A 27,650-nucleotide genomic window follows, 5' to 3' on the forward strand; every position below is an offset into this window, starting at 1 on the left:
ATCATGTTTAAAGGATGGGATGAAACAGATGGAGGGACATATCACCACATAGTTTTGCTTTTACCTTTCAACATTTTGACAGCCACTGTCTTGCAGGTTGCTGTCTTGTCAATTCCAAAGGCATCGGCTTCAATCACTTGTCCAAAGGCACCACGACCAAGAGGCTTACCTAGAGTCAACAACAAAACAGACGTCGACTTTATCACTATCGAAACCACAGGCAGAGATTCTGACTTGATGGGATGACCATACATCCTAGTTTCAGGGACGGTCCTGTTGACCCCCTCATCCTGGCTTAGTAATTTAATACCTCCCTCTTCCCTGGTGGCTCTGATGGTAAAGAATCTGCCTGCAATGTGGGAGACCTGGGTTCGATCCTGCGTTGAGAATTTCCCCTGGAGAAGCAAATGGATACCCACTCCAGTATTCTGGCCTGGAGAATTCCATGGACAGAGTTGCCTAGCAGGCTACAGTCCATGTGGAGGGCAAAGAGTCAGACACAACTGAGACTTTCACTTCACTGGGCTTCTCCCAGTTCCTCATTATCTTCACTCTCCAAATGTCCTGCTCTGAGCAATTATACAAGCAGCATACTTCTCAGTGACTAAATGGATGATCACTTGAATTCAAGAGATGAAATGAATTTTCTAAACCAGAATCGAACATTTGAATAGACTAGATCTGTCATCAGCCTAAACGAGGATGAGACGGCCTGGTAAACCCAATAGCAAATCAATATCGATTGAAAACACACCTAGTTTCAGCCGGTCTCTGGGGAATTCCCATTTGCTGGCATCGTAAGGCAGGCGTTCACAGTGCTCGTCCAAGGGGAGCTCGTCTGGATCCATGACGATGGATAAGTAGCCCGTCTTCAGTTCCCCTCCATTGGCCTGGAAAGCATTACTCTTCCCGGTCACACACACTCTGTTGTTTGGCTGTTGTTTTGTGTGCTTGTTATTGTTGTTTTATAGAAGCCCCATTCTTGGTGTCTCATTTTCTAAATGGCTCATGGAGTGTGAGGGCTGTCCTAGTATAATTCTGTTCCCAGTGTCCCCTCAACCCGCAAATGAGCTCAGAGTTTAATTCTCAAATCTTAATTACACTAGACAGTCCAAGCCCATTTCTTCTGCAGTTGCTTCTATCAATTAAAGCCCAGTGGTCCAGCCAAAAGTAAGTGGGTAAGAATGTTATTGTATAGAAATAAAATTGTGCCTATTGAGCCAATAACAATGGAAAGAATCAACTCAAAGAACTCCAGTCAGCTTTCATTAATCATGAAAACCAATGTGAATGGGACAGAAGGAAAATTATTCTGTTACCCGCTTAACGGTCCGTAGAACGATGACAAGAAGTAGCCAGAAGAACATAGCAATCACTGCAGTGCCTACTAGAATAATGACTTCCAAGTTTGTCTTTTCCTGGGCACCTGGCAATACACAAATGAATGAACATCAACAACTGGAAACTCATACCTTTTGACATAAAACAACAAAGTTCAATCACTAAAGCAAAATTTCAATCTTATGAACTCAGAAAAATCCTAGGCATTAATAGTCACAATCTCTAACTTGGATGGAGCTTATAATATTCTTAATGGATAATTTACAGTTTGCAAAACATTGCTCATGAAAACTTCCAACACTAAAATTCTAAAGTAATTAAGGAGAGAAATATTAATATCTTAAAAAGGAAACAAGGTGTTTGTAAGAAGAGCAGACTTTGATGGAAAGAAAACAGATCATGTTCTATAGAAAAGAAAAGTATCGTATTTGGAGAAAATGTATGATTTTGTGCTGATAGTCTATATTTTGATCTGTATGGAGTTTGAGGAGGACTGTTTAAGAAAACAAGCAGGGAAATAAATGTATTCCTTTGGCCAGAGAACTATTGGTGACCATGCACCTACTAACCAGGTGCACATCACTTTAAATATGTCATGCCACTTAAGTCTTCTCAATAACCCTCAGTTTTCAGATGGAGAAGACGCTCAGAGAGAATTAAGCTATTTCATCAAGGGCACACAACAAGTTGCTGGAATGGTCAAGAGTTGAATAAGGTCTGTTTAACATCAGCTAACATTACATTACCCCATCCTCATGTGGTAGCAGCCTCAGTGAGGAAAGAGAGAGAGCTTAAGTGAATGCATGAGTGCACAATCACTCATGAAAGGACAGAGAAGAGAAAAAGCTGAAGGTCAGCAAGGAAGCTGCAGATGCTCAGGACTCCAGAGGACAGCTCTGAGGGGGGAAAATTAAGCCCAGAGGAGGCTTTCAACTAAGAATGATTAGCAAAGTGGTGATAAGGAAGCAATTATCACTTAGGGTCACCTGCCTGTTGGAGGAGTGCAATGTGAATCAGACTGGGCCACAAGCTGTGAGCGCGGCTCAGGCAGCCTCAAGAAGACAGGAAGACAAGTAATTCATTAGTTAGCAAAATAAGAGTTACAGTTGAGAGACAAGCATCAAGTCCGCTTGGAAGCAAGCAGACTTTGTTTTTCTGGTGGTCTTACTGAAAGATTTCTTTGTTTATACACAGAGATTGAAACATCTGTTTGTTCAGAGTAGGAGGTGCAAAGATACAACTGTCTATATAAGTTGGAGCATTAATACTCCCATATGAACATTTGGGAAACCAGCAGGAGCATTAAATACGTACCTCATCCTTTCTTAATATTCTCTGCTGGTGAAAAGTAAACATAATCTCAGTGCCAATGTTACCTAGTTAGGCCTCCTTGAAACCAGCTGCAGAAAGCTAACAGAGCTGAGGCAGGGCATGGGAGAGAACTGGAAATCTCCCTTAGGATTTGCCCTAAAGCATAAAGCAGTTTGAATGTGACCAACTGCCATGCCACTCGAAATCTTTATTTGCAAGTGCAGGTTATAAAATGGCAGTAAGCCTACAGATTCAAAACGAAGTCAAAGTATTGAGATGTAACACTTGGCATCATAGATTAGACAGATTAAAGGGACTAAAATCTAGACCCTGAGAGACAAATTAGGATGAGTTCAGAGAAATCTGTCAATTCCTCCATCTATCAACACTCCTCTCCTTTCCCCCTGCATACCATTCCTTCACCCACATAATACAGTTTCATTGTCCTGTTCGTGGCTTATTTTTTTTTTAAGATAGGGACACACTTTTGAAGATAAAATATTCTGTCACAAATTACCTTTCCCATCTGAGAAAAATGCTAGATTTCACATCATTCCTGCATATTCATTTAGATAAGAACCCCAAATTTTCCATTTCAGAGAAGCAATGGTCCATTGTTCACAATTGAATCTTAAGTATCTCCAGTCCAATAAAAACTATGAACCTCTGTGACTCTCTAGATAGCACTGATTTTCATGACTAGGCAGTAATTCTACCCAATAAATATAGGGGCTTAATTTTCATAACTAGTTAATTGAGCCAGACATATGAAGAAAGAATCAAGGAAAGAAAGACATTCTACCTGCCAGGCTAAGAATTTTTTCTGCAATGAGAACTGCAGAGATAGAAATGTGATGCAAGCAGAATTAAAATAACATTAATTATGTTTTCTGGTTAAAATAAATATATATTTATAGTAGAAAACTTACAAAGTACAAAGGATATTAAAAACCAGCCATAATCCTCCTACCCAAAGTACTTGAGTACAGATACAAGCTAATTTTTAAAAGCAATCTGATTGTCTATGAATTCCCACTGACCTTCTACTATGAAAAATGCCTCCACTTTTGCACACCCAAGAACACTGCATGCCTGGCAGGTGTACAGGCCTTCATCCTCCTTCCTCACCCTGCGGATAGTTAGGTTTCGGTTCCCATCTTTTAGCACAATGCCTGAGAAAGGGAGAAAATGCAGTTTTTGTTTTATTCTTAAATTTTTATTTGAATATAGTTGCTTTATAATGTTGTGTTCGTTTCTACTGTACAGCAAAGTGAATCAGCTATATGCATACATATATCTGCTCTTTTTTTGGATTTCCTTCACATTTAAGTCACCACAGAGCATTGTATAGAGTTCCCTGTGCTGTACAACTGTTGTTTAGATGCTGGGGTGTGCCTGATTATTTTGCAGCCCCATGGACTGTAGCCAGCCAGGCTCCTCTGTCCATGGGGTTTCCCAGACAAGAATTACTGGAGAGGATTGCCATTTCCTTCTCCAGGGGATCTTTCCAACTCAGGGTTTGAACCCATGTCTCCTAAATTGACAGACGGATTCTTTACCATTGAGTCATCTGGGAAGCCATGCTATACAGGAGGGTTTTTATTTTATGATGTGGTCTGGTGGAGCTTTCCAGGAAAAAAAAATTAATATACATATTTCCCTTTATCTTGGGCTAGTGTCTGACTCCAAGGAGTCAGGGTCAACTGCTATCTCAGTACCCGTGGCTTCCATGAGAATTCAGCAGGCTCTGGATACTTGAGCTCTGAGTCTACAAAATGAGTCAGACCACGGACACTAATACTGCTTTTTGTTCTGCCTAAAACAAATCAATTAACAACATAGATGTTATACTATATGACCCTTCTATGTGGAATCTAAAAAATAAAACAAGCTAGTGAATATAACAAATAAGAAGCAGACTCACAGAGAACAAACCAGTGATGACCAGTGGGAAGAGGGGAGCGGGTAGGGGAAGATACCATAGGGTACGGGATTAAGAGGAACAAACTGCTATGTATAAAATAAATAAGCTACGAGGATATATTGCATAGTGCAGGGAATATAGCCCATATTATGCAATAATGATAAACAGAGTAATCATTTTGAAAAGTTGAGAATCACTATGTTGTCCACCTGAAACTTAAATAATATTGTACATCAACTATACCTTAATAAAAATAAATGAGTAAGTAACTAATTTTTTTAAAAGATATAATATGGACTTTAGGTAATATCTATAGGAAAATTATGCAGCCAAGGTGAGATAGACATGCTCTGTTCACCTGAGTCCTCCACAAGCGTCTCATTATCTTTAAACCACGTAATCTGTGGAGAGGGATTCCCAGATGCTGTGCAGGAAACTTCGATGGTTTCACCAATACTTGTCGTCTGATTCTCCAGGTTTCCTGTGATCATGGGTGCCATGCGCTCTGTGTACACACACAACACACACACACACACACACACACACACAAATCACAGGACATTTAGTTATGACTTTTGAAATGGTTTTCATATCAGTAAACTATTAAACCATTTAGTAAACTATTAATTTACTAAGCTGAAAATACACAGAGGTGGACAACAGGAATGTTGTTCACTGAGCAAAGTTAAATGAAACAAGTCAGTTCAGACAGATTACTGCATCTCTGAACATTCATACTAGTGATGTGACCTGGTAGTCAACACAAAATTAAAGTTGTCATTCTTATTGACTTCCCTCCTATCAAACAGATAGATAGATAGATAAATTCTAGCCACTGATACCCAAGAATTCTGCCATGTTGTTTCTCTTGGAAAGTATATAACTTCAGTGCAATTCAACAAAGAACACCTTATACGTATTTGGTGTTTTTTACAAAACTCATTTGTCCTACTTCTGTTGCTCACTGTCAACTCTGTGATGGGAGTAATAGTCTTATTTTGAAGATGAAATGGGTTAAACAACTTGTCCAAGTCCCTGTAACTAAGTTAACAGCTGAGTTCAGAATCTAGCTGGCCAAAAGGTTAGTTCAGCACTATTTCCACTAAAACATAGACAAAATAATAATACTCTAACAAAAGTCAAAGATTTTTATTTTTAAATGAAGCCCATGGGTACTTGTTTAAATGTACAGGACAACTTTAGATTTAACCTTTCCTACAAATCAGCAAAATGCTATGGAAATAATTTGTCCAAACTAACTGAATATCAAAAGGAATTTTGTTGAAAGAATCCACTTCAACATTTGGCAAAACGACAGTACCTCAACAGTGAACTGCACTAGGGCTTAAGCAAATAGACTCTAGTCTATTTCCAAGAATAATTTTTGGAAAGCAACCTGGGAGTCCTTAGGGAAGCAAACCAGCCCACCGTGAGCAAGTGTTTCCTGGGCATGGCAAGCCGGAAGCCTCCTTTACATCTCTTCCTGAAGTTTTTCATTAGCTTGAAACAAGACCAGTCACCAAGATGAACAGAAAAACCATGTTCATATATGGGCTGTGATCTGAAGAGCCTTGGGATGACTACACTCAAAAAACCTCTTCTTTTGACACCAGAGTCTTAACACTAGCAAAATCGATCCTAGTTCCCGCCTGAAAATATGCCAAGGCCTTTGAAATGTTATTCGTCTGAAACTGCAGTCTAAATTAACTTATCTGGGCAGTTCTCCTTAAAAAAACAGAACATATGCATCCTAGGAACTAGGAAGGGACACTAAGGAGATGAGAAAATGAGAAGAGAGGGCACAAAGAAACTCTCTAAATTTGCCTGATTTCCCCAGAGACAGAGGCTGCACAGATTTTGTGCAAGGTGAAATGTTAGAGGAGGTGTAGAGAGTGGCTTCATGTGGAACTTACAAAGCCTTTTGCTCATTAGAATGATCAACTCATGACTTTGAGCTGTACCACAGAGGTACGCACACTGAGTTCGCCCTCCCAGGGGCTCTCACAGGTTTTAAACAACCCATCACCACACTCTCCAGGCAGCAAATGTCTTATCAAGCAGTATGCGCCACTATGTTCTATGTTTAGAGCTCAGCAAGGAGTAAAGCAGAAAACAATCCCAGTCTTCATGGACACAGAGCATTTACTGGACTACGACAGGCTGTCTGTGTTCTCATCCTACCCACCGAGTCACCACTGTGACCTTCCAGAACCCTCCAAGCTCATGGTGGGCATTCACACATACACGTCTATTTAAAAAAATGAATGCCCAAGAATGAGGCAGAAATGTCCCTGGTTTAGGGTAATCCCCTGAAGACAGCAGTGAGTGATCCCACCATCAGGGTTGGAAAGAATAGGATTATTTTCTCTTTTCAATACATCACTTCAGCATGATTAGCTTCCTTCTGCCTTGAGGAGTTTTGGTGAGTCAGATATGAGCTCATCTGTCTAATATATAAGCACATAGAAGACAATCTTCTCATGGGCCCTGAAAGCATTACATTGAAGGCAACCCAACTGCCTCTGGATGGTCCAGAGTGACTGCCCTACCTAGGACTGTGAGCTGCCTGGCCACACAATGTCTTTTCTTAGTCTTCCTGTCCTGAGCAAAGCAGACATAGTCTCCTTGGTCCTGCAAGGATGCATTCTGCAGCTCCAAGATCAAGATGTCATTTGTGCCGTTAGAGTTCATGGTGGCATTCATTTTCCAAAGAGCATCCAAGTTCTTGCAGACAGGTGTGGGTAAATCGCCCATGTGGATGGGCAGGGCCTGTGGGCCGAGTTTGTACCACGTGAGGTTCTCAAACATAGTTCTGTCCGCAGAGCACGACAGAGACACATTCTCCTGCTCGGTGGGCTGGATGCCAGGTTGCAGTGTGATTTCAGGACCCCCTGAAATGTAAAACCCATGGTTAGAAGATAGTGATTTACCTTGGGCTTTCTGCTACTGCTTTCGTGTTGCCTTCAGTCTGCAATGAAGCACCAAGAAAAGTGAAGCCCTGGCATTCCCAGACAACAGATACAAGGAGACAACCAAACTGGACAATGTGGTTTCAAAACGTAGTGTTTTGCTAAAACACATTATTTGGAAATGTAAATGAATTCCTCAGGTTTTTATAAAATCTCCACTTGGAGTCTAAGTGTGGTTTTAAGATTAAAAAATGCAAATTGAAAGAGGATAATTATAATATGAGATTTACAAACTTAATTCCTCATTGATATGTAACACCCTCCGACAGGAAAGCTATGTTTATTACCATGAATTGGCCCAGACCGCAATATTTTATCCCAGTCAGCTAAAGCCAAACCGTAAATTAAGATGAACAGACAAAATCGGCAGCATTGGGATGGCACTGCTCCAATGTCATTACAACTGTCTCCCCAAGACCCAACTTGTCAAATGTTCAACAGCCAGCCCATAAATATTGATTGAATCTCGCTAAGCCAAGCACTGTGCTAAGACTGATGACAGACACAAAAACCATGGCGCAGGACTTGAGGGTCAAAGTCAGCTGTTCTCTCTCCTGTGAGGTCAAATGCACTGACTTCCCATGAGTCCAGGAGCTACCTGAGGAGTTCTCATCTATGAACAAAAGCATCGATTATCCACCCACGTTCCCTACCTAAACCCACTGCCCCTCATGGGAGCAGTCAGGACAACAGAGTATCTATCAGCCAGCCCAGCCCCTGGAGAGCACTTACTGGTCACATGGAAGGAGATAACCCTCTCTCCTCTTCCAGCTTTGTTCACTGCTTCACATTTATACAAAGCAGACACATTGGCCGCTTGGATAACAAGAGTACTTACAGTCTGTGAAAAAAATAAATCCCAGGCCATAAACAATGGAGCCTATGTTTATGCACATGCACTCAGACCAAAACTCAGTATCCTCCCCGCCACTGCTGCGACCTGCCTACTCCATTCATACTCTAGTACTGACTGCACTCAAATCCGTGCAATTATAATTATGCTGATGCTACTCACACATTCTACAAAATGAGCTTTGGAACCATAAAGTTTTAAATGTTTTAATACAACATTACATACCTTTTCTCACTTTCATGTTTATAAAATCAGAATTACCATACAGCTGATGTACAGTTAATGGCATATGTATTTTATGTTTCTCTGATACAGTAATAGCAAGTCAATAGTGCTTCTAAAAGTCAATGGTGTTTTCAAACTGGCTTAATATGCTAGTATTTTATCATTCCACTTATCTGACAGTCAATCTCCAATATTCTTCACCTATTATTTTACCCTGCTTCCAGTCCATCCGTCCTTAAAAGAGAGACAGATTTTCAAATTTAAAAACTTAAAACTCACTTTGTTTCTTCCTTCAATTAGGGCAATCTGATTTTTGTTGACTTCGATTTTGTTTCCCCCCTGGAAGTCCTCCACGTTTCTCCATTCCTTACAAGTGTATGGGTTTGTCGTTAAGGCAGTGAGGCTGTAAGACAGAGGTAACAGGTGATGTCATGACTTAATTTTCCTTTAATTTAAATCAATATCAAGGAAAGGAGTCAGACTTTGGTTATTACGTTCTTAGAAATAACTTCGAATGCACTCCGCCGAGTTACAAGACTTGGCGCCAATTAAAAATAGGCCTCGGCAATGGAGGAAAAGGTTCTAGGTAGATTCATTCAGGATACAGGAGGGAAGCAGCTATTCTGGGAACAAACCTCCATTCATAAATCGGATCGACAAGACAATTCAAGTTAATTTAGTTCAAAGGAAGGCAAGGAAACTAAGAAGCCATTGGGCTTCTTAAAGTAATTTCCCTGGGACTGTAGCCTGTGTAGGAAACGGTCAGCATCTGAGGAAGAAACTAGAGAGGCCATCTCGAAAACAACAACAGGAAGTGCACTGCTTAGGGTGGTGGTGGGTGACTTGTTGTTGCTGTTTTTCCTAAGGATGTCTGGACTTGTGTGTTAGGACCTGATAAGCCGGGCCTGAGACTCTGAGGTATATCACTCCCTTGCAAGCATCAGCACTTCCTCTGAGATGGACCTTCTCACAGATAAGGAGATTGGGGTATTCACCAGCTGACTGGCATAGGAAGAAAAACCAAGGCCTGGCAATTAACAAAGTGGCAAAGAAACTGCATTCAGAGAGGCAGACATAAGGGCTAATTAGAGAGAGCTAATCTCAAAGGAGGATACCCCAAGGAATGACATCTCCTAAGGACATAGCACAGAGAAAGATGGAAGGAGATGAAGAGTACTGCTTAAGGAATAACCTTAGAGATAGCCTCCTTGGCTTAGAATAGAATCATATCATAGCATGGCTATGTCCACCAACAGAGGAGTGGATAAAGAAGTTGTGGTACATATTTGCAACAGAGTACTACTCTGCCATATAAAAGAATGAAATGATGCCATTTGCAGCAACACGGATGGATCCAGAGATTATCATAGTAAGTGAGGTCAGCCAGACAAAAACAAACACTGTCTGTTATCACTTACACATGGAATCTAAAGAATAAAACAAATAAATTTTTTTTTTAAGTGCAAAACAGCAGGGGCAAAGGGCGTGGTCCTACTCACGTGGGCTGGTAGGTGCACTCCGTCTCCAGCTGCCAGTACCAGCGAATGTGACTTGGGGGAGGAACGGCGTAGACCGTGCACGTCAGCGTTTGGGAAGTGCCGTACTGGTAAGAGTCCACGGGAGACAGCAGAGATTTCTCACCAATCTGAGGTGGGACTGGAGATGGGAAAGACGACTTTTGAACTGTCAGTCAGCTTGGAGGAGTGGAAAGTTGCAGTTTTCAGCACCCAAAGCCTATGTTTTGCCAAGCATAGGATTTTTGCCCCCATTTGCTTTTTCAAAGAACATTTAGACTTGGAAACAGGACACCTGACTTCTAGTGATACTCATGATAATAATAATAAACTAGTAAGTTGGGTGACTTTGTGCCAGTCTCACTGCCCTATGACTCGCTTTTCTCATCTGCATCAGCGGGAGAGCTCTCCTCGCCCTTCCAATTTCACAAGACTGGGCAAGCCTCCAGAAAGAAAATACTGTAGTTGTGAACAATACTGTAAGCAGATGTATTATGTGCTGAGCATTGTTCTAAGTGCTTTACACCAATTTATTCACTTAATCCTCACAGCCACTATTATTGTTCTCCACTTTACACATGAGAAAAATTTAAAAGTGAAATGACTTGACAAGGGCACCTACCCTGCCTCCCTCTTCATCTCTCCCTCCTTCTTCACCTTCCTGCCTTCCTTCCTCTCTCCTGTCCTTTCTTATCTTCTTGCCTTCCTCCCTCCATTCCTTCCCTGCCTGACCTCCTTCTTTCCCTTTTTTCTGTTTTTGGCTCCAAAGTCATTAATGTGAAACTATCTTCTCATCACTTCCAACTTAAGGCCCAAGATTATACTTTCAAAACTTGACTTCTTTTTAATGCTTGTTTTAGAGAGGAGGGTAAATGCTGGGGTGAATCAAATGTGGAATGACTTCCTGGATAAATGAGATGGTTATTCACTGTCCATTCTTACATCTTTATTTCTTGTTCATTTCCTTCTTCCCACCCTTCCTACCAGCTTCTCAGCTTCTCTCCTCTCCCAAACCCCTATATCCAACTGGCTCCTAAATGACATTTCTGGAACCTGTTTTCTTTAAAATACTCCTTGAAGCTGATGTCCCAGAAAAGAAATGAAGCCAAGCTCAGTAGACATACAGAGCATGGCAGGATATATAAGGAAGCACTTTAATATCACATGAGAAGGTTCTGAAGTTTTAATCTGCTATGCCAGTAGAAAGCATAAAGAATTACAACAGACAGGTATTTCCCAACCTGTGTCTGGAGCAAGATATTAATGGATGTACGGGGGAGGGGTGCACTAGTCAAATGTTTGTTAGACCTCGGCTACTCTGTCTGTCTGCCCTCTCCCACTGGAAGATGGCAATACACAGTGTCCATCAACTTAGCATCTCTTGCATTGGCTTAACCCTGATGACCTTCTTCTCCCACCCAGAAGACTTATTATAAATAAGCATCTTTCAGGTTGGAAAAATAAAGTTCAAATTATCCTTAAATCCAAAATTTAATATCTCCCCTTTACAGCCTCAGAGTCAGGTCCCAGACTTCTGTTGAAAAAAAGATTAAAACATGTCCAAGCAATGTCGACCTAGAAAAGCTTTCTGCATTGGAGCTACTTGTGCATCACTGATACATCAACCCCGAATCAAACTAAAACTTTCCCACAAAATTCAAGAAGAATCTTCAACTTTTGCATGCCAGAAGCACAATTCAAAGGTACTGCAATTGAGCCTGAGGACTGTCCCTGCTGGCACTTTTATTCCACAGTATTTAGCCGTGGGCTAAACCACCTACTTTAGTCTCACATTTGACCAAGGTTCGATCATCTGGCCTCATAAGCAAACGTGTCCAAAGCACACTGCTGCCACCTCGTTTCAAGCCACACTGTTCTGGATCATTTTTATACACAGGAGCCTACTCATGATGCCAGTGAGGCAGAGGTGCCCAGCTGCTCAGGAGGACATCATCAAATTATTTGTAATAGAACGGGGGCAGAGAAGGAAAACTGAACGGACTTACCATTCACCACCAGAGATACCATGTGGCTCTGTTTCTCCTTTGAAATGGGATTGGTAAGAATGACAGTGTAATTTCCTGTATCTTTCTCACTCACTTCCATAATAGTCAGCACATGTCCCACTTTAACTGTGTGATTGGACTCAATGGGTCTTCCATTTTTATACCTATGGGGAAAAAATTCCAGGAATTAGTCCAATCTGAGGCTTTGCTTTCATGTGGCACAAGGCTCTGCATTTATTTCCAGTCGTTACCATTTTATTTCTGGAGGAGGGTAACCAAGGTACTTGACAGGGACTCTCACACGTTCCCCCACGGTGGCTTCCACCAAGGATTCCATGCCACTACCGAAAGCAACAAAAGGCTTTTCTGGAAGAAAATAAAGATAATTTTTTCTCATAGATGGCAACTTCTTAGAAATGGCCATTTCTAAGAAGAGTTTCCAGTGAAGAGTTAAAAACTATGGCTCTGAGTCGCTGCGGTTCCCACACTCCTACAGGTCCCATTCCAGCTTCTCTCTCACCGCTGGTCTCTAGCTTTTGTCTCTCCCCCAGTCTGCTCTGCAAGCCTATTGAGCACTCCAATCTCACTCAGTCCAAGCATTTGCTTCTCTGTGAAACTTTCTCTATGTCCCCCAGGAGCCCTTGGGTGCTCCTTCTCCTCTGGTCCCTTCACACCCTATACATAACTCCATGTGCACCAGGACTCGGGCCTCAGACCTCTTCTCTCTATCGACACCGCCTCTTGTCAATTACATTCCTCCTAAATTTACATCTCCTGCCCCAGCTTCTCTGGAATCTAGGCTAATATATTAAAGTTTTCACTTGGATGTTTAATGAAGCCACCAAATGAAGCCACCAAACCCTGGGTACCCAAATCTTACTCCCCTCCTTACCTTCTTTATCTCGGTTAAGAAAACTATCATTCACTCAGTTGCTCACACTAAAAACTCAGAGGTCATCTTCTAATTCTTTTCTGTACATTCCACAGGCAGGGAATCAACAGGCAGATGCTATTGGCTCTATCTTCAAAGTTATATTCAGAATCAGTTCACTTCTCACCACCTCTACTTCCACCAACCTTGTCCAGGCCACCCATCCATCTCTCACCTGGATGACTGCAATTAGCCCATCTCTACTTCTGCCCTTACTTCTCTAAAGTATTTCACATTAGGAAAAAAAACTTATATAGTAATCCTATAAAAAACATAAGCCAGAGCATGTCTCTCTCTGCTCAAAACCCATCTTGCATTCCCATACTATAAAATCCAAACTCTTATGAAGGCCTGTAAGTTAGATGCCATATAAATTATCATCTAAACTGAGACATTTATGTGAGTGAAAGAGAATAAATGGGAAATTAAGTTATTTTCTCAAAGTCCCACAGAAACTAACTAAATATAGCTTTCATCAATTGCAAGGCTTATGCTTGCAATTCAAGGAAGCCTCTCAGGCTTGTAATTGAGCAAAACTTGTAAAATGATCTTAGATAAAAGCCCTCTGCTTATTATAGTGATAATAAGAATAGCAGCAACAACAAGTAATATTTAGTGAGCACTAACTACATCAGCTCATTTCAGCTCTAAAGCTGGGCTCTGAACCTAAGCTATGTTCTTGACCCTGAGGTCCCAAAAAGAGCTCAAAAACATCTTCTGAATGAACAAAATAGGATTCACTAGCTGACCTAAACGTATTTGAATTATCTCACTTTTCAAGGCAGAGCATAATTCCGAAGGCAATCTTCGCTTACCATGTACCCGGACAAACGTGCTGTTCTTCTTGGTCATCAGCCCACTGGAAGCTGCACAGATATACCACCCCTGGTCACTCCGGGTTACACCATCTATAGTCAAGGTGCTCAAAAACTTCTTCATTTCAGTCCCAGACTGGGTTTTTAGGTCCCGGTTTATAAGTTTTTTATGCTGATGCTGAAAAAGAGGTTACTGAACTTTCAAAGGCCAGCATAACATTCCCCAATAGCTTCTAGATATGGACAAAAGTCTTGGCCCTTGGTGAACACTATTTAATGCTAATAGTAGAGACTTCTGAACTTTTAACATTATGCAGATGACAATTACATTTGGTTTCAGGAGAAATAAATAGAATCAACTGAATTAGGAATTTTAAAACCTCACATAACAGGAATGAGAGAAATATAAACTGCAGAAACACAAGGAAATATGACCACAGTCTATGGAGAACAATGTCTCATGCCACTTCTTGCAAAAAATTTCCTTAAAGGGAAAATAGATCAAGGACTTTGGAGAATGGAGGAGTAATGCAAACTGGAAAGACGTAATCACCAAAAGAAAACTAATCTTCACAGTTTGGACAGAGTTCTTGATTTTGCCTCTTTCTTTCTATGGGTGCTATATGTCCTGTAGTTCTTTTAAAATGTATGTATATGCGTGTGTGTGTTAGTGTGAGCTAAGGCCCTTCAACTTTATCTGGCTAAAGAGGTCCCTGTCTCTCTCAATCAAACTTCGGTGGAGCTTATTATCAAAGTATTTGGAGGTCTGGCTTTGAGTTGTTAGTGTTACCTTCAAAGAAGGGTATTCCCAGTGGAAGTCGATCCCCACATTTAGCTCAGTTCTTGCCGTACAGTTTAAGATGAGCTTCTCTCCAACAGACAGCTCGACTCCGTGAGGGGGGCTCAGAACCACATCATAAATCTTGTACCCTGGAGCAAGTAAATTGGAAAAAGAGAAAGTGAGAGGGAAACCAAATCTATAACTTGGCTCACATTTTTCAGAAATGAAGCAACTTCAAAATTTATCACATCATTTTCCCCTGAGGGCCTCCCCAAACCTTGGGAACTCCCAGGAAAAATGGCCTACAGAGATTCACAAAGCAGCTCTAAAGGGATTTCCAATGTGTTGTAGCCCAGTGGACAGAAAAGCAGTAAAATATGAGAAGTCAGTAGTCACTGGGGCCAGCTTTAGAAAGTTACTGAACTTCCCATAAAATAGGTATACTTAAAAGAACTGATGCCAAGCAATGCTTGGAACATTGAATTTTTCATAAAATATACTCCTATAATAGAACTCTTATTTATCCTTGCTCCTGATAAGAAAGGAGAAAAACCTCAATTGCACACAGGTTTGGAGAAGGAAATGGCAACCCACTCCAGTGTTCTTGCCTGGAGAATCCCAGGGACCGGGGAGCCTGGTGGGCAGCCGTCCATGGGGTCACACAGAGTCGAACACGACTGAAGCGACTTAGCAGCAGCAGCACATAGGTTTATTGGATGGAGAAAGAGGGGATGTAATGAACTGCTTAACACTAAATCTTGAATTAATATATTTCTCAATATCTTTTGTCTTCCAGGATCTTAATATAAAAGCCAGTTTTTATTATCTAATATTAAAGATTAAAAAGGAATTGTCCTCTTACCTATAACCACAATTATGTACATAATAGACTGGTAACTTTCATCATTGATTTTTGCTTCGCAGAAGACCACGCCAGCATAACTGATCATATAGCTGGGAATACTGAAGCCTTTCTGGCTGTCCCAGGAAATTCTGTTACCATCAGGAACAAATCTTTTTTCTGGATACCTCTGGGTAGAAAAAGAAATATCAAATATTTAATTGCGTTATCCAAAAGTGAAAACCATGAACACTAAAGAATTCATCTTAAGATTACAAATTGGTTTTATTTATTGTCATATTGACCCTTTCTAAAGTTTCCTTTAAAATTCATGTTGATTTTAATGTTATATAATATATACAATATATAATATATATAATTACAATATAAACAGGCTAACCATCTTAATATTAGCTAAAAATTAAAGGTAAGAGATGATGGAAGAAGATGTAACTTACTGCACAGAGTGACACATTGAGGTCTGAAACAGTCCCCAAACACGGAATCACCACAGTTTTGTTTTTGTTCTCAGTGATGTACACAACTTCATGCTGGTCGCTAACAGAAGCAATAAACGGAGACCTGTAATCTAGATGAGAATGTAATTTCATTCATTAATGGCATTTACTAGAAAAGCTGGTCATCTTTCAGGTTCATAAACCCTAACCAGAGAAGTGAATGACTGGGAAAGATATTTCTCACTAGGCAAGGGAATCTGGAGGTAGGTCATCTGGTAGAAATCTGGCAGATTGATCACTATAGTTCTCAAAGTGAAAGAGCGCATGTCTTTATTTTCATAAACATTTTCATATACATTATACATCTCTCATATACATAAATTTTAAAGTAAATTTAAAGTTAAATCTGTATAGTTTGCCTATCGAATTTTATTAATATTTTTTAAAATTCACATTCTTTCTCTTTAAGCAAATAATGTGTCATGAAAGCAGATTAATGGCTTGCAAAGGATCTTTAAAATAAAGAAATAACTGACCATTTTTAATTCAATTCAAGAGAAAGCTTATGTATTTTAAAATTGTGAAGAGTAAATATAAGATTCTGTATAAAGTAATGTTTAATAGTCACTGCATTTAGCTTAAGATTCGGTAGTCATTAATATTTTCAGTGACCAAAACATGAAAAAACATCATGGCAAAGACTGAGAAAAAAACAAAAGAGATTTTAATGCTGTTCAAACATTGATCATATGATGTTAATATGGTGCTGGGAAACCACTCCTTTCCCCAGAGACAGAGTTGGGGTAAAATCATGCTTGAAATCTCTGAGAGATAATGGGTCATACCAATACCCCCAACACACCTGACCAAGCATTTTCACAGCTCTTCAAGGTCACTGGTCCAAGTGAAGAAAGAGTTAATTAAACCAAAAGGGTAAAAGCAGCTAATTCCCTGCAACAGCAGAAGTTTGATTTCCTTCCCAGCTGGAAAACACAGAAAGGCAGCCAATCCAGGCCACCACATGCCACAGCCATTATCTTACGAGGCCAAGACCCACTTCCTGGCTCCATCATTGCTGGAGGGAATGGGGTCAGAAGACTAAGGAAGTAAGGTGGGGACCAGAGGGGATATTAAAGGACTATCCACAGGGAATACTTCAATGTTTTCTTTTCCATTGTTAAACTTCATGACCAAAATCTTGGACAACTCACCTCCTAGAACACTAGGCTTAGACAGGAAGTAGAATTTGATGGTATTCTCAAAGACAGGCAGTGTACAAATAAACAGTGCAGGAGATGGCTACTTCTTAGTATTACCTATCTTTCAGCTACATGCTATGAAATATTACATAGCTTGCTTATAGAGCAAGTGTTTGGAAGCTAAATTAACCCCTTGACGTAAGACTAAAGCTATTCAGTAAATCAATTCTATTTCAGTACCCCCCAAAAAGGAAATAAACAAAAGAAACCCAAACAACCACCCATCCTCTCAAAATAAAATATTTACTGGAAATCATGAAATGAATTTTCGCATGTCTCCAGGTTTCCTGACTTGGGAAGAAGGAAATAACGAGATATTATGGGAGAGGTTCATCCCAGTAGTATTTCCAGACAGCCCGAAAGCAGGAAATCCTTGCAATCTTCTGAGAAAGCCTGATCTCCCAAGACTGCCAGATCAAAAGGAGCCAGAAATTCTCAAAGATCTGAGCCTTGTCTCTTTCAACTTCTGCAGAAGGGAGGAGGACACAGAATCTATCCTGGGTTGTGCTTACCCTGCACAAAAGTAATTCTCAAATATTGTGCAATCCAGGAGTGACATACATTATTTGACGGTCCTCCACTGCACTGACCATATTGCATTACTGAAATGTAGATGGCAATATGCAAGCGTGCTTCCCAAAGCTGATGAAATCCCTGATCTGTAAAAGATGCTTCTGGAAAAAAGTCTAAGCCATCCTCATCTGCCTCAGATTCTCTGGGATGTATAGAGGTATACAAATGTATAAACAAAATTTAGCTCATCTTTACTGAAAAGAAAAATATTCAGTATATCTAAGCAAAATACTATACTATCCAGTTAACACCCACCAAAGTTACATGATTGGTATCTCACTAGTTAAGTCAGTTTTCCTAGGAAAATTAAGTTAATATAAGACTTTTGAAACACAAAGGAAAGAATAATTCAGATTATAAATACTAAATACATGTGTATACCTGTGGTGGATTTGTGTTGATGTATGGCAAAACAAATACAATATTGTAAAGTAAATAACCTCCAATTAAAAAACATAAATTTATATAAATAAATAAATAAATACTAAATACACGTGACATGTATTGCACCCTATGTGGATGGTAAGCTGGCCTCCACAGTGTAAATTCCAAATTGCAAGCTCTAGGATAACAGGGCACATCATCCAATATCTCAGACCACACAAGCAAAGGAAAGAAATCCTGTCTTCAAAAGGCTCTTTGAGTCAGTGTCTTCATTTGCGTGAGTGTATGGAAACTTGTTTTTCATAAAGTGTAAGAGGGGGGGAAAAAAGCTCTTATGAACAAAAAAGCTCCAGAGCCCTTGGCTGATTCCCTGTGCATTCTTGGGGAAATCTCTGAATCTGCTGTAGATAACCTATCTCCCCACAGAAACTGCTCCATAATTCATTCCTGAATCTTCCTTTTCAAGGATTTCAGGGTTTTTTTCCTCAAACATCAGAAGGCTTCTTATAAATCTCCATTGCCAGCTGCAAACACAGACTTCCCTTAGAAACAAAGATCAGAACCGAACTAATTGGGTAAAAGAGGTGTAACAGGGCCCAAGCTGCAGAACAAATCACTGAATCTTGTCCTCAGAGGAGGGCTTAGGAGTGAGGAATTCTGTGGATTCCTGTTGGCCGACAGCCTTCAGAGCGAGCCTTTGTTGTCCTCAATTCTTCTGTGCACCTATTGTGCTTTGTAACTGGTAAACCAACAGGAGAAGCGAACTGCATTTAACCACTCACCTTGAACATACACATAAAGAACGGAGCCCATGTCAGTGTCCTGGTAGAAGCACTTGTAGGCTCCAGTATCATTTCCAATCACTTCTGAAATTGTGAGCATCTTACAGAAGACGCCATCACTGCAGTCTGTGACCTCCACTCTTTTCTCAGAGCTGCTCTGATTGTTGGGCCAGAGCCACTGCAAGTCCCTCTGACCCCTGAAAAATTCATTCCAAGCAAGTATTTAAGTGAAATGCCTATGAGGCTGTTTCTAAGAAAATAGAAGGTTTAGTTCTCCAAATTATACAAACTCCTCAACAGACAGATTCACAGCCTTTTTACCTGTGATTACAGGATATTATGGACAATATGACAAAAAGGCAGAGTCTTAATTTCAGAAATTAACTCATTCATTCATTCAACAAATATTTATTAAGCATGTGCTATGTGCCAAACATTGGTAAAGACTGAGAATACAGCAGCGAACAAACCAAACTAAAATCAATGCCTTCATGGAACCTCAGTCTAACTGGAAGACACAGGCAAAAAAAAAAAAGTAAATAAACTTCAATGAAGGTGAAGTGTTCAAAAAGTGAATAAAATATATTGTATAAAAGGTAGTGATAAGTCCTATGAAGAAAATTTAGAAGATGCAAAGAAACAAGTGAAGAGCTAGTTCTGGAGGGAGGCAACTTGGTGAAGTGGGCCGTATGTATATTGAGGGGGACAGAGCTTCAGGCAAAGGGAACAGCGATATCAAGGCCCTGGGGTGGATTCCTATCTGGAGTGTTAGGAGAATGGCAAGGAATCCAGAGTAGCTACAGAAGAATGGGCAGTCGGGAGAGTAAGAGGTGAGGTTAGGGTAGAAGGCAATGCAACTGTCTAAGGGCCTCACAGGACGTTGAAAGGACAGCATTAAAACACAGACTGCTTTCACTGAAGAATTTCTCTGCAAAGCCCCAAAGAAGACGGTCAACGTGAAGACAAATGTAACATTACTGACCCTTCTTCAGCGAACTTGACATCAAGTTGCAGCGACATTAATGAAGTTACTTTTAACATACTCTATCATTTTTTTCACGACATAAAAGGAGTACAGAATCTCAGGGGGTTTAAATAACCTATCTTGTCAAGGGTGGTTAAGAGGAAAATCTATGGAGAAATGCATCTTGAAATAGGAAAGCTAAGCCAACAGCACCTCTTCCTATGTTTCTTCCCCAAGGGCTGGGTATTGGTGACCTACCCTTGATAAGGGGACTAGAGTATCCTTTACACTCGGCAAGCTAAAATAGATAGGTGTCACTGTGCTGAACACTTCGCATTCATCACGCAGAAACAATGGCAACAAGCGCCCCAAGGTTCTTTGTGGACCCTCAGCACTCTTCTCAGAGGGCAAGGTTGCCTCCACCCATCATTTCATACCAAAGCCACACTGGTCCCAAGAAGCCTCTGGGTCTGACAAGCATAATCACTACATTAAACCCTAAGGTCTCTTCCTTTTCTTCCTGCGGTAGGGGCTGGAAGGCAAAATTTTAAAGCCTCTTTTTCTTGTCAAGACGACCTATTTCCCCAGTGAGCAAGAATCAAGAGCATGACTTCTTGCTAGCTGGTGAGTGACAGACATGTCAGAACCTCAAGCCAGAGCATGAGATTCACTCAGTAATATTAATGACTGAATATTAAATTGCTACTACAGTCAGAATTTTATCATAAAATAAAGTTCTTGAAAAATGTTAAACAGATGTCCAAAAGCCATGCTGAGAATAACAAATATGTCCCAAAACTTCTTTAACTCTTGGGGTACATCCTTGATAACATTTATTTATTCAACATTGATAGAGTATATATAACATACCACATGCTAGGTGCTACCAATAATGGTTAGCAGGTTGTATGTGTGCTGGTAAAGGACTGTAGGGGAAAAAAATATCAGTAAAATTGCACAGAATTTCGGGGAGAAGACCTTTCTCATGTTTTCATTATTACCTTAGTTCTTAGAAACCTCACTACTTATAAACAATTACAATGATTCTATTATAATTCTGCTGTATGAAAATTATTTTTTCTTTAATAAACAATAAGATATTTGACACAGGAAATCTGAATCTAAAAGGAATCCTTACCTGCAAGTAATCTGAAGCGTTGTGTTAGCCATAACTCTAAGTATGTCTTTTTGGATGCTGAGCCTGGGGGGATCAAGGGAAACACTAGAAAAACCTAGAAACAAATTAAATAAATGAATGCAATTACCACTGAGTCAGGGCCAATAGGAAACACCTTCCATAAACATTACACACTCTATACTTTAAAAGTCCTCTTCAGCAGTTCATTGTGTAAAACTTGTGAATTTACTTTTCACCATTCCCAGTAAAAGTTCATAAACTGTGTCATAACAGGAAGAATGGGCAGATGGTCATAAACCAACACAACAGTTCTGCAATTCATGGAGCGAGGGTGGAGTTCCTGTTTTCCTGCACTGCCAACTTCAAGGTCTTACAAAAGGATATGGGACATTGAAACCAAATGAACCTTCATCTGATGACCTCACTCCTTTGGGAAAGGACCCGCTGACATTTTTTATAAAACATAGGACGCACATTAGTTGATCAAACCGCTGATTACTGAGTACTACGTAGAGCAACTTCTACATAGTTCATCGATGTACTTTGGTGGGAAATGTCCATGACCTTATTTTCCTTTATCAATTTTCTAATGCACTTACTCTGGTAACTGAACTGCCAAGGTTGAACGATCGTACATTAAAACTAGGTGAGAGGAATTGAGAAAAGAAACATTTTCCAATGTCATATAATATGCATGTGCTTTTCCTCAGAGAACAGGACTTTAAAAAGGATAATGCTAATGAATTGCAAGTGGGGAATCTCAACTTATTGATCAAAGTGTTGAGCTTGTTCTGACACCAAGCGTGGAACACAGGAAAAGTGTCTACCTAAATATACCACACAGTTTCCTTGCCATGGGTCACTCCACAGCAAGAAAACTGAGATCTCTGCCAACTAAATGCAAAGAGCTACCAGGTGTTAAAAAACCATCAGAGAAAGAAAAACTGTCCACCATGCTAGGGTCTTAATTGATATCCAGATTTTCAAAACACCACCTTAAAAAGTGATTGATGCTAGGTAAGCACCCAAGTTTCATAAGACCCTTAACTCACATCCACTAAGAACAAATGACTCTATAGGCCTAAACTGGGATTCACATTGTTGAGCAAATAAAAGAGTATTAGCAAATATGAAAATGTATGAATAAACAAGTATGAGCAAATATTTAGTGTAAATGTGCAGAGCACTGACTCTGTGGACCCCAGCGTGAACATCTGCAGGCAAAACAAACAACTGATCACACGTGTTCTCACACACTCATTCAGATGTGCAAAATACATTGTTAGTAGATTTGTTGCTTAATATCAAATTTTATTTTAAAAACTGGAAATTGTTCTATCAATAAATCTCAGAAGCTAATAGGCATTGGACCTGACATGTTTCGGGGACAGCAGTCTTAAACCTTAGCATGTATCACAATATGACTAGGCCTACAAATCTGCCTTTTAACAAGCATTTCAGGTGAGGCAGGCAAAAATGGTTGATGGGCCACTCTTGGATAGCTGTGGTCTGGGGGGTAATGCTCAGTTATTCAGCAGAGCACTTTTCAACATGAAGGAAATAACCACCCTCAAAGTAGACAAACAGTAAAGCAAAATGTTTAGAAGCTAAAGAAAAGTCTTCCAATAATCGAGCCCTCCTGCATTTAAGGAAAGGAAAACGAAAACAATTCATTTGGATGAGCACAGATATCAAGTGTGACTGAGACATGCTCAGTTGAGAAACGTGTCAAAAACAGTAACTTAATACAATTCACATGATGACCCAAATGAGAAACAATCCATTATTTGTGCATATTCACAAGAGAAAAAAATGGTAGTAAAGACTAAGCTCTAAATAAGCTATGCTCCCACCATCACCAAAATAAAACATTCCTGAAAATCTCTGGTAAATCACCTCCACAGATTATCACACACTTTGGACACTCTTTCCTATGTTAAAAAAAAAAAAAAGTTATCCATTCATAGGGAACGAAAACAACATCATACTACTCTAGAGATGTATCTCCAACAAAAAACTATTCTACAAGGCTATCAATAATGATAACTTCAAATTCATACATGTAGACCAACGCTCAATTTCTTTTTGCTCCAATAAGCTTCATTCATTTTCATTGGCAAGTTTGAGTTCTGCTTTTCAGAAAGTTCTCAAGAAATAACTCTAAGAAGTACATACACTGCTACTCAATAAAAAGCTCTTCTATGTTCAAATCCCATAACCAAAATTAATTCATTTGTGCACTATTACCCTTCCAGCTCAAAGACAGGAAGGAGAAACAACAGTGCCTCTGTCTCTAAAATCTGATGGCATCAATTATAGCCCGATCCAATTAAGCATGTCACACACTCCAAAAGGGCAACCTCATCATCATATTCAGGGCAACCAGATTACAGTTCCTACTGCTGTGCTATGGAACACCCTGGGCTTAAAAGCAACTCACATCTTTGGGAAATACAGAACAAACCGCAAGTTCCAGAACTTCACTCTCTACCCCTAAAGGGAGACAGAGAGAGATCTTGTCAGGGACAAATGAGTGTCCCTGGTAGAGCTGGCATGGATGAACCAAGTCATTATTAGGAAAATTCAGTAACTACAGACAGATAACCCTGTTACTGTATATGCATGTGAGTGTCCTTAAAAAAAAAAAAAAAAAAAGACAGGTGATTCTTTAATTTATAAGGAATTTTAATTTTATAAGAAGTTTCCCCTGAATTATGCCTTTTTTTTTTTTTGCTTTTTCACCCTCTTCCTTCTGGCCCTCGGAAGAGTGGAAATCTGGAAACCAGCAAACTGGCTACAGAGAGATGAGAGAGAAAGGCGGGGTAGAGGGAAAGGGGGAGAAGGGAGAGAGAGAAAGGAAATTTCTTGCAACAAGGGCATGTGTGTTCCTAATCTTGAAGGACAGAAATTTTAGACGGCAAGGAGAGTGACGAGTGGCACCCAATCTAGGTACCAAATCGCTCAGAGTTTTCAGAACGTGAACTTCTGACCGTGTGCTTACCCAAAAGACCAAAGCGTTCTGAAAGATGTTAAACTAAAACTGTTTTACAATAAGGTGTCTATTACTTGGAGACACTTTCGGAAGCTGTCACAGCCTCGGGTCCAAGGCCCCATTCCCCTTTCTCTCCTCGAAGAGAGTGCTGTCCTGCACCAGGAAGAAGAAAACGTTTCGCTCTCCTCTGGACCCCACTTCATACAGTGGGTGTATATAGATGAGCTCGAACCAAAAAGGAATATCCGACCATCAGACAGGGGTCCCGCTTCGACTACTACAGAGGCAGAGCTGAGCGCACGGTGCCCTCCGGCCAAGCTGGCTCCCGGCTCCCAGAGGGCTTCCTTCCCCGCGCTCGGGCAAGGATGCGCGCAACCGGACAAGGTTTCACCGCCTGTTCCCGCCTGCGGGGGCACCTCCTGCCTGCCAGCCCGGGGCGCCTTCCCACTCCCGCCTCCCAAGAGCCGGAGGGTGTATCGGCTTCTGCAGGACACTCTCCAGCCCAGGTCCCCGTCGGAAAACAGAGTCGTGGAAATGGAACTAGGCTCAAGAGACTACCAACTTTCTGGGTAAACTTGGGCTAGTTCAGTTCCCTCTTTGGTAAAAGAAAGAACACAAAGTGTCAAGTCACTTTCACCTCTCCAGCTTTATCAGTCCCGATTAGGTCCAGCTTCCAGGTCTTCTCCTCATCCCTATCTCTCCGCCCGCACCCGATCTCTCCGTTTTCTCTCTAGGGAGTGGGCTCCTTACCCACAGAGGCAGCCCGGGTCTCCACGCAGAGCCACAGAGCAAGGGCCAGCAGCGCCTTGCTCTCCATCCCGCACCTCGCGCCGGGCGCAAAGCCCAGAAATCAGGCGCCCGTTCTCTTTCTGGTCCTGCTCCGCCAAAAAGGCGCGGAGATGGACCGTGCGCAGCCGCGCAGGGCTTCGGGGCGCTCAGGGCGAGGGTGCCCCAGCTCCGGCCGCGGCTGCAGGAGCGCCTGCGGTGCCAGTGGGAAAGAATGATCCCGGCTGCCGGACAGCTCCTGGCTTTCCGTGGCGCGCAAGTGATGCCTCGCGCGGGCAGAGGAAACGCAACCATACACCTCCGGCTTTCTCGGAGTCCTGGGACTCAGTGCTGGGTGAGAGCCAGAGCCGAAACTCTAGAGCGCGGGGGCGGGGCTATGCAGGGCGGGGCTTCCCTTCGAGACCAGCCCCGCCTCTCAGCCGGGTTCGGTGCGTGGATCCGGTGCTTTCCCACGCCCACTCCATCTCTGCATCTCCCCCACTTGCCCACAACTGCGTCTGGCCCAGAGTGGCCCAAGGGAGAACGTCCCGGGTGCAACAACCCCATATCTGGCAGAAAGAAAATGTAGCCCGCAACGGGTTCTGAGGTACTCCAAGATTTAGTTGGTCACTGCCTCCTCCAAACCCCCGAGATATTGGGGAGCAACACCGGGAGACCGGCGAGGGACACTGCGCCGTCAGGAGGCGCGCCAAAGTTTGGGACAGTCTTGGCTCCGCGCGCGCCCGAAGTGACTGGGGGACGGGCCGAGGCTCAGCGGCAGGTTGAAGCAACCCGGGAGAATCGGATACTGAGCCGAAGCGAACGCAGGATCGCAACCTGGAGGTGACTCCAGCCAGACTCGAGTGTTTTGCTTGGCCAGCACAGTTGTAGTTTAAAAATCTGAATCTGAATGCCTTTAGTCCGAATATTCACTTGCCCAGTTCTCCAAAGTTCCCACTGTTTCCTCTTATACCTGATGGCTTCGAACGTTCTCAAGTTACCTGTCTCGCCCCCTAAAGCATTTAAATCTGAGACCCTCCCCCTGTACCTACCTTTCACCGAAAACCTATCTCGGGCCTCCCAGGAGCTGGAGGTACCCAGGGCTCTGGCGTACCTTGTTCGTGTGTGAGTGTCTCCTTGAAAAGGAGCTTTTGTCCACCGTGTGGCCTGACCAGGAGTCCCTAGCGTGACGCTTCCTGGGCCTTCTCAAGAGCACAGCTTCCAGACAGGATCCCCTTAGGCGGAGGGGAAGGAGGCCTGCAGCGGCGGGCTTCACTGGAGGGGCAATGAAGCAAAGCTCCCGACCCTGGGCACCCGGAACGGTCTGTGCCAAACCTCTCGACTTTCTCGGCAGGTGTAGACTCTTGGTGGCTCTGTTAGAGGAGAACTCGGATTCCTTTCTAACCACATGTATTATTTTCTCTCCATTTCTCCCCAAACCTGGGAAGTGACAGCACATGTCCTCTAACTTCATTAAGTAGGATCTTCTAGATCCATCTCTTACTTTCCAGGAGCTTTTTTATTTTTCCTATTTTTTCTATTAAAAAATTTTTTTTTACAATATTGTGTTGGTTTCTGCCATACAACAGTGCAAATCAGTGGTGAATATACATACATTGCCTCCCTCCCTAGTCTCCCTCCCCTCCCCCCATCACATCCCTCCAGGTCATCAAAGAGAGCTAGACTGGGCTCCCAGTGCTGCACAGCAACTTCTCACTTCCCTGGTGCTTTTAAATGAAAACTTAAAGGACCATCTTTCAGGAAGATGGAGAGCTAGAAATATTTCATTTCTACATCTAATCCAAACTCCTCCTCCTTGAAATACACAATCAATGTAAAGTCTTCCTTTTCTTCTTTTTTTTTTTTAAGCTGACTATATCTGTGCTGTGTTGTGCTTAGTTGCTCAGTCATGTCCCACTCTTTGCGACACCAGGGACTGTAGCCCTCCAGGCTCCTCAGTCCATGGGATTCTCCAGGCAAGAATACTGGAGTGGGTTGCCATGCCCTCCTCCATGGGATCTTCCAACCCAGGGATCCAACTGTCTGAGCCACCAGGGAAGCCCTTACTGTATCTACTCTTCTACTTTGCCAGGTTGACAATTGAAATACTTTAACTTCGAAATGTAATGCATGTATATGGTTAAAATTATTTTTTAACCATATGGAAACCGTATGGAAAGTTTTAGAATGAAAAGTCTTTCCTCCAGCAGAGGCAAGCATATTTTTAAAATATTTATTTATTTATTTTTGGCAGCACTGGATCTTGGCTACTGAGTGTGGGCTTCCTCTAGTTGCGGTGAGCAGAGCGTAGAAAGACTGCTCTCTAGTTGCAGTGTGCAGGTTCCTCATTGCAGTGGCTTCCCTTGTTGCAGAGCACAGGCTCTAGGACACAAAGGTTGCAGTAGCTGTGGCATGCGGGCTCAGCAGCTGTGGCTCCCTGGCTCTAGAACACAGGATCAGAAGTTGTGGCATACAGGCTTAGTTGCTCCAGGCATGTGGGATCTTCTTGGCCCAAGGATTGAACCCTTGTCTCCTGCATTGGTAGGCGGACTCATTACCACAGAGCCACCAGGGAAGTCCCAGAGGCAAACATTTTTACCTTTCCTATTTTTCCAAGCAAATAAAGGTATATCATGATCCTCCTTCCAAAGGGTAGCCTTGGTATAAATACCATTTGAGTGTTGGCTTTTTTCACTTAAAAAAAAAAAAAACACTTGGAGATCATTCTACATCAAGTCTTAGGGCTCCATCTTGTTCTTTTTAATAGTGGCATGGTGTTGCACTATATAAATACACTAATATTTAATCTAGGAGCTATTTGTCA

The 27,650-nt window shown here is 41.7% G+C and overlaps 1 protein-coding gene across 1 annotated transcript in view; it reads right to left on the reverse strand.

Moving 5' to 3' along the window:
* The window catches only part of KDR (kinase insert domain receptor), a 44,927-nt gene extending 19,745 nt beyond the window's left edge, over positions 1-25,182 (reverse strand). Inside the window, exons 1-18 of the mRNA XM_061420191.1 lie at positions 24,812-25,182; positions 21,070-21,163; positions 18,968-19,164; positions 15,970-16,100; positions 15,533-15,701; positions 14,680-14,819; positions 13,890-14,067; positions 12,395-12,509; positions 12,144-12,307; positions 10,123-10,279; positions 8,903-9,026; positions 8,278-8,386; positions 7,126-7,467; positions 4,935-5,081; positions 3,693-3,824; positions 1,320-1,426; positions 755-890; positions 65-169 (exon numbers count right to left, since the gene is read on the reverse strand). Of these exons, the coding sequence (XP_061276175.1) occupies positions 65-169; positions 755-890; positions 1,320-1,426; positions 3,693-3,824; positions 4,935-5,081; positions 7,126-7,467; positions 8,278-8,386; positions 8,903-9,026; positions 10,123-10,279; positions 12,144-12,307; positions 12,395-12,509; positions 13,890-14,067; positions 14,680-14,819; positions 15,533-15,701; positions 15,970-16,100; positions 18,968-19,164; positions 21,070-21,163; positions 24,812-24,878 (2,614 nt within the window). The 5' untranslated portion in view covers positions 24,879-25,182. The remainder of the gene's footprint in view (positions 1-64; positions 170-754; positions 891-1,319; positions 1,427-3,692; positions 3,825-4,934; positions 5,082-7,125; positions 7,468-8,277; positions 8,387-8,902; positions 9,027-10,122; positions 10,280-12,143; positions 12,308-12,394; positions 12,510-13,889; positions 14,068-14,679; positions 14,820-15,532; positions 15,702-15,969; positions 16,101-18,967; positions 19,165-21,069; positions 21,164-24,811) is intronic.
* Between the last annotated feature and the right edge of the window lie 2,468 nt (positions 25,183-27,650).

This window comes from Bos javanicus, chromosome 6 (genome assembly GCF_032452875.1).
Source record: "Bos javanicus breed banteng chromosome 6, ARS-OSU_banteng_1.0, whole genome shotgun sequence".
Lineage (NCBI taxonomy): Eukaryota > Metazoa > Chordata > Mammalia > Artiodactyla > Bovidae > Bos > Bos javanicus.